The 11291-nt window shown below is 45.4% G+C and overlaps 1 protein-coding gene across 1 annotated transcript; it reads left to right on the top strand.

Annotated features, from left to right (window-relative positions):
- The first annotated feature begins 1022 nt into the window (after window positions 1-1022).
- Window positions 1023-10170, top strand: LOC146776382 (melanocyte-stimulating hormone receptor-like). Its single transcript, XM_085637732.1, has 2 exons — window positions 1023-1561; window positions 2404-10170. Exons 1-2 carry the CDS (start codon window positions 1262-1264, stop codon window positions 3358-3360), a joined length of 1257 nt encoding a protein of 418 aa, XP_085493858.1. The 5' UTR covers window positions 1023-1261; the 3' UTR covers window positions 3361-10170.
- The last annotated feature ends 1121 nt before the right edge of the window (window positions 10171-11291 follow it).

Below are 11291 nucleotides of genomic sequence, written 5' to 3'. Positions count from 1 at the left end.
AGCTAAAAAAGTGGCAACATTTGCAAATTAAGGAAGTTTTAAACTTGTAAAGACTTGTTGAATAAGTGATTTGCAAGGTATGGGAGTCTCGGTGCACTTGTGCTTGTTGGAGGCAATGTTTATGGGAATATCAGAGAAATCAACCCACCAGACCCTAAAACCGGCCCAAATATAGCCAAAAACCCAGCCCATGCAGTGATCTGTCAGCCTGATTGCCCTTTAGGCCAGTCTCATCCCACTGGCCTCTCGAGTCTGGTCCTATAAAATGGCGTCACTCCCATCATGTACCAGCTTCCTCACTGGTGCCCCTTCATCCACTCCTCGGTGTTACCTGGGCAGCTGGACCTAAGACGTAAAGAAGCCAACAGTGGGGTTGTAGTGTTCTATGTGACGTATGCGAGGCCACCACATTTTTTATCCCTTCCCCCTAAGTCTGGTCAGCGGCGACCTGACATGGCGGACTGCTCCAAAGGCCACTAATGAAAAATATCAGCATTCGGAAGCTAATGTAAGACGTAACACTGCTTGCTCGAGGCGACGCGTCCATTAGGGATTTCTCAGTAAGAGAATTCCCAAAGTCGGCCGTCGTGTTTTTAAACTCATGCACTTTCCGGCAGTTCTTTCTAATAAGATTACACTAGTTAGCTAAATGTAGCCTGCTTTCTAATTTACCACTTGACACCAATTATCATGACCTACCCCCTTCCCCTCTCGCCCCCCCCCCCCCCCCCGCCGCCCCCCGCCCCCTTCTCACCGTGCCTGGGTCGATACCATCGAAGTGTGCATAAAGGGATGGATGGGGTAGGACCACGGCCGTTCTTCTATTTGTGGTTCGGTTTCATAACATGTCTTCTGCCAATCAATGCCGTTGTTGACCGGGATGTTATCATGTGTTCAGCCATCCTCACTCGAAGGGGGATGTCAAAGAAATGCCTTTGAGGAAGGGAGAAAGAGCTCATTCTTTCGCCTAACCTCTGCAAATCAATTACTTTCTGCACATGAACAGGAAAGGAGAGGGGGCGCCCTACCAGCCTGATCGTGTGCAATCCCACAAAGGACCGAGAGACCAAACTTCTGAGCCCAGCACGGGGCAGCGACCGACCGACCGAACTACCAGCGGCTGGGCCGCCCGGGGACGCAACAAGTGCCGATCAGAGAGCAAGAGACTGGCGGAGGAAGGAGACAGCTGGACGTGGGAGGGAATGTAGAGTGAAGCCGTGCTCCAAGGTGGTGAACGGAAGCCACATTCATAAAATTGGGCATGTCAAAAGCACCTGCAAGACCCCACTGGAGACCACAGTCCGAATATCTTGCATCAATAAGGACTTCTCAGCTCCTTCAGAGACCTGTGTTTTTGTCACACCCATGGGTGTGTGAGACCGTGCCAGGCTCCAGAGAGACAGGGTGCCTTTGTCTTTGTTTGCGGGGCTCTAAAGTACTTCTGTCACAAAGCGAGGATTGGCCAACTGGTAGATCGCCTTCCAGCTCTCCTTCTCAGTTGGCCTACGTCACTGGATCAAACCCACCCAGTCTTTTGGTGTTGCACTCTTCTCCTGCTCAGGTAGGTTCCAGGCGTGCTTTATGCATAGCTTAAGGATATGAACTTAGCATAAAATGTATTCAGATGTGTGTGGGAGTAGTTGTTTAATTATAGAGCAATTGGTGACCAAGTCTTGGCGCTTCTGCGATTAAAATCTTGCAACACTTATTGCCCTGCTGCAGCTTATCATTGCCTCTATCACTGATATCTTTGACTTGTGACACCTCTTTTCAAAGTGGACAGTGGCTTTCAACCTACAGCTCGTCAAGGTTTGGAGTTTAAGCTAGTATAAGACATCCCTACAGTTTCTTTACAATGCATTGTGCCTTCTGGTCCCCATATTCCCAGACTACATTAGTGGAGTGGTCTAGGAAGTAGGGCATAGTAGTCATAGGCAATAAAAATTAAGCATATTGTTTTGTTGGTGGGCGAAATGGCAGACCCTGATTAAAACACACACCTCAGTGAAACTCTTCCAATCGCCTCTAGAAACCACCTCTGACACTCACTCACAAGACTGTGCATGGACGAGCTCAGGCTATTTAAAGCACAAATTGCATCTGTATCACCAGCAAAGAGCTTTAAAGTTGGCAAATTGTCAAATACAAACCTCCTTATTCCACCGAAGGTAAAAAACAGAAAGGCAGGCAGTCAAATTTTTCCGATAATTGAGCGATCTCTCTGGAACTCCTTGCCAGACGAGATGAGATACATCCACCAACTAAGTCCTCAATTACAAACTCACGTTATCTGCTTAATGTTGCAATGCTGAGGTTTTAGCACTTTGTAAATCTCTTACATTTCATGATTGATTGACTGGTTGGCTGCAAGTCTGTTACTGATGTTATTTGTGTCTTCTACAGAAAGTTCTGCCAAGCTCAAGGCATCGTCAGGACATGTCCGCCGTACCTTTTCTGAGTACCACCGTGAATGGCACCAACCAGAGTGCAACCAACGTGATTAACACCAACTGTACTGGGGTCTACACCCCCAACGAGCTTTTTGTGATTCTCAGTTTGCTGAGCCTGCTGGAAAACATCTTGGTGGTGATAGCCATTTTGAAGAACAGGAACCTTCACTCCCCCATGTACTTCTTCATCTGCTGTCTAGCGGTATCTGACATGCTGGTCAGCGCGAGTCACCTTTTGGAGACCTCAGTCATGCTCATGATACAGCATGGGGTTGTGAACATACCCCAAAATGTACAGCGCCAGATGGACAATATCTTTGACATGATGATTTGCAGTTCAGTGGTGTCCTCACTCTCCTTCCTTGGGGTGATAGCTGTGGACCGCTACATCACCATCTTCTATGCCCTGCGCTACCACAACATCATGACTTTCCGGCGGGCAATGATCATCATCATCCTAATCTGGGTGCTCAGCACCATCTCCAGCACTATCTTCATCGCCTATCATAGCAGCAACGCAGTCATCATCTGCCTCATCAGCTTCTTCCTCTTCATGCTCAGTCTGATGGTGACCCTCTACATCCACATGTTCGTGCTGGCTCGCCAACACGCCAAAAAAATCCGCAACCTCAACAAGAGGAGGTCCACGCCTCACAGGACAAGCCTAAAAGGGGCCATCACCCTCACCATCCTGCTGGGGATCTTCTTCCTCTGCTGGGGGCCCTTCTTTCTACATCTCACACTCATCGTCACCTGCCCCAAGAACCCCATATGCACCTGCGTCTTCAGCTATTTTAACTTATGTCTGATCCTTATTATATGCAACTCTGTGATAGACCCCATCATCTATGCCTTCAGGAGCCAGGAGCTCCGGAAGACCCTCAAGGAGATAGTCTTCTGCTCCTGGTAGGAGTCGGGTATCGCTGGAACTCTGGTGAGCCGAAAGAGCTGGCAGCACCCTCTTGGGTGCAGGAGATGGGGACGGATGTGAAACATGCCACCCAAACTGTCTCCGATCAGCGATGGCGAGAGCAAGGGAATTCCCTTACTCAAGGAATACAAGGATTCCTAAATGAAAGGATGCGCAGGTCATGGACGGGAGTTGTGTGATTTAGGTTTAGAGAGATATAGCGTTTACCATGTACTGTCTCTCCAAGTCTTTGGGTTAAAGGAGGTCAAATGTTCCTCTTTAGATCACAGGCTTGTTAGAAAAACTATTTTATATCATGGGTTGCCATGTCATGTATACCTCATATGATATTTTCCAGAGATCTCAAGTATCCCAGGTCTATTCGTAGTTGATCTAAGTCAGGCTTTTTTCTGTGCATTCTGGGACGCACATTCCTGATTTCATACTGGAAAATAAGACTACCAGTCCCAGAACGCGAAGAAGAAAACTGGACTGGATGATTTTCCAACCACATATGGACCTAGAAATTCTGGCAGCTTTGTGAATGTTATCTTATGTTGCGTTAAAGTCAAATATGAGTTATATGGCACTGACATGGCGTGGGAAGAAAGGTACATGAAGTTTGATGAAATTGTGAGGAAATTGTATGGGGGTGGATCATTTCCCCTTGTTTAGTGTGCCTCTTGATCGAAGGCTAATCTAAAAGATGCGGGTCCTTCTGTTTGTGACGCTGAAGAAAGGGATGGTGTGCTTGCTGGGTTTTCGTGCTCTTTAAAGTAGTAGGTCTTACCGCTTAGGCACTGAATGGCGAGAAGAGCAGGCCCACACAGTGCATTTGGTCAGGCTGTCTTTGTTATAGCTTCATCCTGGGTCCAGCCACAAGGTCGTTAAGAGTGTGTTTGCGCAGAAGGTCTGCCTCAACACTACTGGTGGTGGCTGGTGAGCTTCTGACACCAGTACCGTCTTTTTAGACACTCTCATAAGGATAAACTCACTCGAAGAAGGGAGAAGCGAGCTAGTGCAGGTTTGGCTACACAGTCACCCCTTTGTTGCTGCTCTCTCACTGCACATTTCTCTATGTTTGGGGCTCTGCCCTTTGGCTGCTTTTTGCTACAGTTCCTTCTTTAGTGTTCATTCCCGATGCTGACTGTATCTCCCTCTGCCACTGCTGTGTGCAGCTTCTAAATATGCTCCCTTACTCTATGCTCTCTGCTCTCTGGATCAAGCTTATGGCTGGCTGGTTTGTTTGGCCACATTCTTGTGAATTTTCACTGTTTCTTTGGTGGTGGGAGTTGAGAGCTATAGGTTCTTGAGTGGTTGCCCTTGGCGAACTGATTTGCCTAAAATACCTCTTGAGTTGCATGCTCAGAGGGTCCGAAAAGTGCTTCAAAGTCTATTGTTTAACTTATCCTGCTTCCCTGTCAGTAGATGTCTAGTGCACATGATCTTGCTGAACAACTCTTGAATATCATCTTAGTCTCAGCCCTCCATAATACCAGGACCATACACATTTTTGGTGTGGTTTTGTAACTGACTGTAGCTCCATTACACGTTGTGAGATGTGGCTGTTCTTAGATTGTCTGATTGTACCTACTTTTGGATTATATCTGCTCATAGATTGCCTGCTTGTGACTGCCCTTAGGCTAGTTGAGTGCTCGTAGGATACCTGGAAATGACTACTCTTGGACGTGGCTGCTCTTAGAGTCACTAGCCTTTGCTGTTTTTAGGTTGCTGTATGTGAAGGCTCATACATTGCCTCCTTCTGATTGCTCTTAGACAAGTTGGGTGTTCCTAGAGTACCTCAACGTGATGTGGCTGGTCTTGCGTTGGTTGGATGTGGCTGGTCTTGCATTGGTTGGATGGAGCTGCTCCTATATTGCCTGCTCGGGTGTTCATAGAATACCTGGAAGTGACTACTCTTGGGAGCGATGGATTTGGCTGCTCTTCAATTACCTGGACGCTACTCCTCTTAGTTCGCCAGAAGGCTGCTGATCTCTGATCATATGCAAGTGACTGCTCTTCGACTGGCTGGATTTGGCTGGTCCCAGATTGCCTGGATGTTACAGTTATTAGACTGTCTGGGTGTTGCTGCTCTTTGATCATACATGTGCCTCCTCTCAGCTTGCCTAGATGTTGCTGCTGTAAGATTGCCTGGGTGTGGCTGTTCATAGATAGCCTGGATGTTGGTGTTCTTTGGTCACACACAAGTGACGGATCTAAGATTTCCTAGTTGTGGCTTTTCTTAGATAGCCTAGTTATAGCTACTCCTCGACTGCCTGAATGTTATTACTCTTACGTACCTCAATGTTGCTTTTCTTAGTTCACTTGCTTACATGTGATTGCTGTTAGATTGGTTGGATGTGACTTCTTTTTAATTGGCTGCTCAACGCTGCTCTTTGATTGATTAGATTAGATTAGATCTGTGTGACCAGACTATTATCGTCCGCTTCTGGCTGCGCATAGACTGCCTGGTTGCTCTTCGGTTGCCTGGACTTTACCATTCTTAGGTTGCCTGTATGTTGCTGATCCTTGACTACTTAAACGTGACTGCTCTTATGTTATGTGAATGCTTTCAGATTACCTACAAATGGATGCCTTTTGAATATATGAATTTAATTTATTGTAGATTGACTGTTTTTTTTTGCTCTTTTTCTGGCAAAATGTTGCTATTCATATGTGGCTGGTCTTGGATTACCTGGATGTGGATCGGTGTTGGCTCTCCAGCTGTTGCTGTCCTTATTTTAGATAGCTACCGCGTGGTTTCTCCTATGCTTCCGTGCATAGATGCTCCTTTTTTGCTGACTTTGTTTGTTCATAGATTCTCTGGATATGTCTTTGCTTGAATCGCCAGGAAGTGGCTGCACTTTGCCAGTCTGGAGCTTGCTACTCTCATGTTGCCTTTATGAAAGTGATCTTAGGGTTCCTGGGTGTGGCTGCTCTTGGGTTGCCAGGATATGTTATGTTAGACTTTTCTTTCTATAGAAGATGTTTGAAAATCACGTGGCTTCTTAGTACTTTGGTGCAGGGTTTGTATGTTCTTGCAGGACTACCTCACAGGGGCAGCTTTATGATGGGGCAGACTGTAGACATGTGCTGCCCATGTTGGTAAGTCTGAAGTGGAGTGGGTATAGGGTATTTCCTGAGGAAGGGTTCCGTGTGGGAGCACAGAAGGGTGGGATAGACTGCGATATGGCAGTCCTTGCAGTGCTGAGACCACGTGAATCTTCTCGAACTACCTGGTAGTGTTTGAGACGTGGCTTCTCTTCACTGCCTTGTAGCTGCTCCTAAATTGTTTGCACTTGACACTTTTCGATTGCCTGTTTGCTGCTTCTCTGAGATTGCCTAGACGTGCCTGATCTTCTCCTGTAAGTTGTGGCTCTTAGATTTCTTGGATACGGCAGATTTTTGATTGTTTAGCTTTTGCTTATGATTGATTGTTAGGCTGTGGTTGTTCAACGGCTGGTTGGGTGTAGTTTTATCAGGATGTACCTGGGCTTAGATTTCCCCTGTGAGTTTCTCGTGGATTGTTTGACTATGGCTGCTCTTTGGTTGCCTTCACATGGCTGCTCCTAGGTTGCTTGGGCGTTGCAGATCTAAGACTTGCTATATTTGGCTGCTCTTTGATTGCCTATAAAAGGCAGTACTTATATTGCCTGCATGTGATTCATCTTTGTGTTTTTGAGGTGGTGTATGGCTGATTGTCTTGAAGCGTGCTATGTCACATTATCGCAGGCAAAATATTGACCTGCAGCTATTTCGGGAATATTTTGGATACCAAAATATCGTTAAGGCAAGTGTGGATTTAGTACTATTAATTCCACTGTGACAATATTTTGAGACTCGATTTTATTATCACAATATATTTGCAGGCTAGTTCAGCTGTGCTATCGGGATACAACACATTTGATGCAACTGCTCTAGATTGTCAGGATTTTGCTTCACTCATATTTCATGGTGGTGGCTCCACTCATGGTGTCAGGAGGAGGCAGTATGTGGTTCTGGTTTCTCAATGTGTTGCTTGTGTGTGTGTGCATGCACATTACTTGGTGGTATCCACAAATGGAATTTGCTACCTCTGGCTTGCCCATTGGTACCCCTTGTATTGCACCTTGCCACACGTGGTATCGGGGGGATGAGGATGGGGCAGAAATAGAAAGTAAACAGGGTTCTAACAGTCAAGTTTACTTCTACTGGCAGCAATTTGAAGGCTGTGGAGGGGCTAAGAATGGAGCAAGGGGCTAACCCTATGATGTCAATAGGTGTCAATGGGTGTAATGAGACCTCCACTTCCCCTGGCATTTTGGCGAATTGAGATCTATGTGTGTGGCATAAACAGTTGCTCTAAAGCTGCACTGCAAAGGACCGCAGGAGACTGTCCATGACTTCATTTCTAGGAAATGGTCCAACGCAATGAATGACATGTGAGCAGCTTTGATCTTTGTTTTTACTCCATCAATGACAATGACTTGCCTTCACAGATGTTGGCGTCAACATTTCTTTCATTCATTGCCTGCAGCGCCACTGTTATTTAAACTGTGTGTTGTACAAGTGCTAATTAACAAGTACAGTTCTGACATACTCACTGCCCGATTCTTCTTCGTGAAACTCCACAACTGTAATCACCAAATATATTTTTCACAACTAGGGCTATTTGAAGTGTTTTAAAGCATTCTGGATTGATTACAAGCGAGCAAGATGGGAGTGAGGTATTTACCACCCAGTTAATATCCTTACGGCGGCGTGAGATATTTGCCATGGTTAATACCTTTACGTTCTATGTTTTTCGCTTGGAAATGAGGCATAACCCGTAAAATCTGTATTTGCGTGTTTGGCAGAAAAAGTCTGTCAGTGGAAAACAGTGGGGGTGCAATAATTATCACACAATTTGGAATTTCAATCCCTAAACAAATCCAGTTTACAGAATAATCAAAATGCAACCCACAAATTGTAATTATGGTAAGAGTGGCCAAAAAGCTACATTTTAAATTCAGTCCTGAAAAGGGGGGGGGGGGTGCATGAATCAATGTAATACCTCAAAGTCTACCACAGAATCCAAGAGCTTTGTTTTCCAGCGCCACATACATTTATGTGGCCATCACAAAATTAGACTGTGGTTGCATAGTAGAAATAAATGGGGAGTAATAGATGGAAATCTGTGTTTCTACATTGAATCCCACTTGGTTGTTGCCACTTTCAGTCCTTTATTGCCCTACACATTCCATCTGCTTCCAGCAGGGGGAAAATGTAAGTGTTAAAATATCATGCATGCAGTATTCCCACATCTCATAATGCTGAATTGTCCAGTTGCTCTCTTCACTGATTGAGTAAAAATGCAGAGGGAAAACTTAGATCACAGTGAATTCTTTAGTGTGGTCCTTGGGAACCAGCTGAAGACCAGGAAGAGAGCTCCCATGGTTTCACATTAGTGTACCACACTGGTTAGGGTTGCCACCTGGCCGGTATTATGCCGGCATGATCGGTATTTTACATTTTAATACCCTTGCCAGCACAAAAATTAGAAAAATCACCTAAAACTTGTTTTACTACATTAAACAGTTATTGTTTGCATAAAACAATTGAAAATGTGATCTAGTGACGCCCTAATGACCCCTGACTGATAAATAAAGTAAACCAAGACAGAAAGGCCATGTTAAAAATAAATACAGACCACTTGATATAAAGTTAATCTTAAGGATGATGTCTTGGCCTTTCCGGAATCTAAAAACGTAAACAGATGGTCGGCATTTTTATCTGGGAAAGGTGGCAAGCCTAACCCTAGTGCGAGGGGGTAGGGGGTACTTACACAATAGAAAAGTGAGATCTTGGTAAGCAAACCTAGGGTGGATAAGCGCACCACTAGATACTACACTGCCCATCCACACTCTGTAGACTCGTGACCTCAACCACAGAGAGGAGCAAGCGCAGTAACAAAGCATGCCCCGCTGTGTCGTGATGGACAGCGATGGGGTTCATCTGAAAAATGGAAGTAGAGGTCCGCCATTCTCTAAGAGAATCCCAGAGGTGCCAATATTTTCTGCATGTGCATTGCCCTCTAGGAAGGTTTCTTTGAACTGTCTGTCACTCCCTGTTATGTTATAGTAATTTGGATAGCGCATTAATCACACAAGAGGGTATCCAGGCACTAGAACGCCTTACAGAAGGGGAGCAGCCCTTTAAATATCCCAGGACTGGGATATCAGTACAATATTCAGATCCATAGAGAGGTGCATCATGGAAATCCTGTGAATGTCTTAGTACTGGCATATGAGTGCACTGTGCAGGGCAGTATGGTGGTCGATGGTGAGAGCCCAGTGAATACCTCTCTATTGAGATATCAGTACATGGAGCAGGTCTAGTCAAAGAGGGAAATACAAGAGCCCAGTGGACGTCTCAGTCCTGGGTAATGGTTGCAATAAGAGGTGCACCAGGAGCGCTTGCTGGATGATTCCTTAATTGAAGGGCAGGATTGAGGTGCGTTGTTGAAGCCCCTTGGATGCCTCAGTTCTGGGACAACAGTGGGCAGGTGAGGATAGACGTGCCTTTGCTGATCATGGTCTCTTCCAGAAGATGGCTCAGTCCTTGGACAGCAGTTGATTGTGCAAATCAAGCCATGTGGTAGTCTCAGAAGTGGGTCTCAGTGCATGGGGCAGGTCTAAGTAGAGGTGCTTTTTGTCAGCTCCCTTGACATACCAGTGTTGGGTGAAATGTACAAGGGGAATTTTGGGGAAGATGTTCATCAATGAATGACACTAGCCAAAAGCGCAGGGGAATCGCGAATCTGTTTGAAGGATTCAAACTATAAAGTGATAACTTTCTATAATCTACTGTGGATGTGTTGTAACATGTTTAAAATTCCAACATCCTTCCCTGTTAAAGTATATAATAAAAATAGCAATGTTAGTGCTGGTTGTACTGCACATGGTAAATACATTTTAGCAGCCAATTGGAGTTCTATGGGTGTCTGTCATGTGACTTGGGGTTCTACTCATGAATGATATGAAGAAAGATGTTTACTTTTGAGAATACATGGCCTGATGGAGAGTTTGGTGGATAGGTTTCTCGGTCAGAAGCGTGACGTGGTGGATATCTTGTACGCCTTATTGCGAGTGGATAATGTTGTATGGCATTAGCAATACGGCAGACGGGATGTGTGTCGTATTTGTGAGGGAGTAACCCATCCACAAATCTCTAAATCAGGAACACTGTCATCTCACCTACCTATTCCACCCATGCCCCCTCTTGCCTCCCAAGTACCACTTGTTACCCCATCCGTTGTATTTTGAAACACCTCCTTGCTTGTTACAAAAATCTCACACAGCCTCTGTATCAATGACTAATATGCCCATGGTCTTTCTCCTTACCAAACCCCTCATGCACAGACTTTTCCCCTAGCCCTGCAGTGATGGGGCGAGAACATCCAGGCCAGACTTCTCCAGTGAGTAGCTCGTGAGCTACTTGTAGCTCTCCAGCTACCTGTGCGTAGCTCTCCTATGGGCGGCCCAGTCTACTAAGTTAGATGCTTTTCCATGGATGAATTAACATATGTGTGCCAAAATTGAAACGGGGGTACTGAAGATGAAATAGCCGATGTTTGGAGAAACATGGTTTAACTTCCAAAGTATATTTAAAGATGAAATTTGAGTTATAGATCATGTTGCACTTTGGAGGCTGTATTACTCCTCTTATAACCTTAGTGCCAGGGGCATTGCAGCTAGGGCTGGTATGTATTACCAATGTAGAGGCATTCCAAGTTGATAAACCTCTTTTGCATTACTGCTGACAACCCTGCCTGATGCACAGAGGTGAACACTGCTTACACAAGGCGGCCACTAATGTAATCTTGTCTTATGTGGTCACTGTACAACACGAGGAATAGTAGCTCGGGATGATTTTCATTGAACATAAGTAGCTCTTGTTACAGAAAATGTTTG

This window comes from Triturus cristatus, chromosome 12 (genome assembly GCF_964204655.1).
Source record: "Triturus cristatus chromosome 12, aTriCri1.1, whole genome shotgun sequence".
NCBI lineage: Eukaryota > Metazoa > Chordata > Amphibia > Caudata > Salamandridae > Triturus > Triturus cristatus.
The sequence above is the reverse complement of the archived record's forward strand: the minus strand, read 5'-3'. Positions and strand labels throughout refer to the sequence as shown.

What these genes read in the sequence shown, in the direction of transcription:
- LOC146776382 (XM_085637732.1), top strand. Translation starts at nt 1,262, where the DNA reads ATGTCAAAAGCACCTGCAAGACCCCACTGGAGACCACAGTCCGAATAT. An exon ending in TGCACTCTTCTCCTGCTCAG is followed by an intron (nt 1,562 to 2,403) that starts GTAGGTTCCAGG and finishes TGTCTTCTACAG; the next exon opens with AAAGTTCTGCCAAGCTCAAG.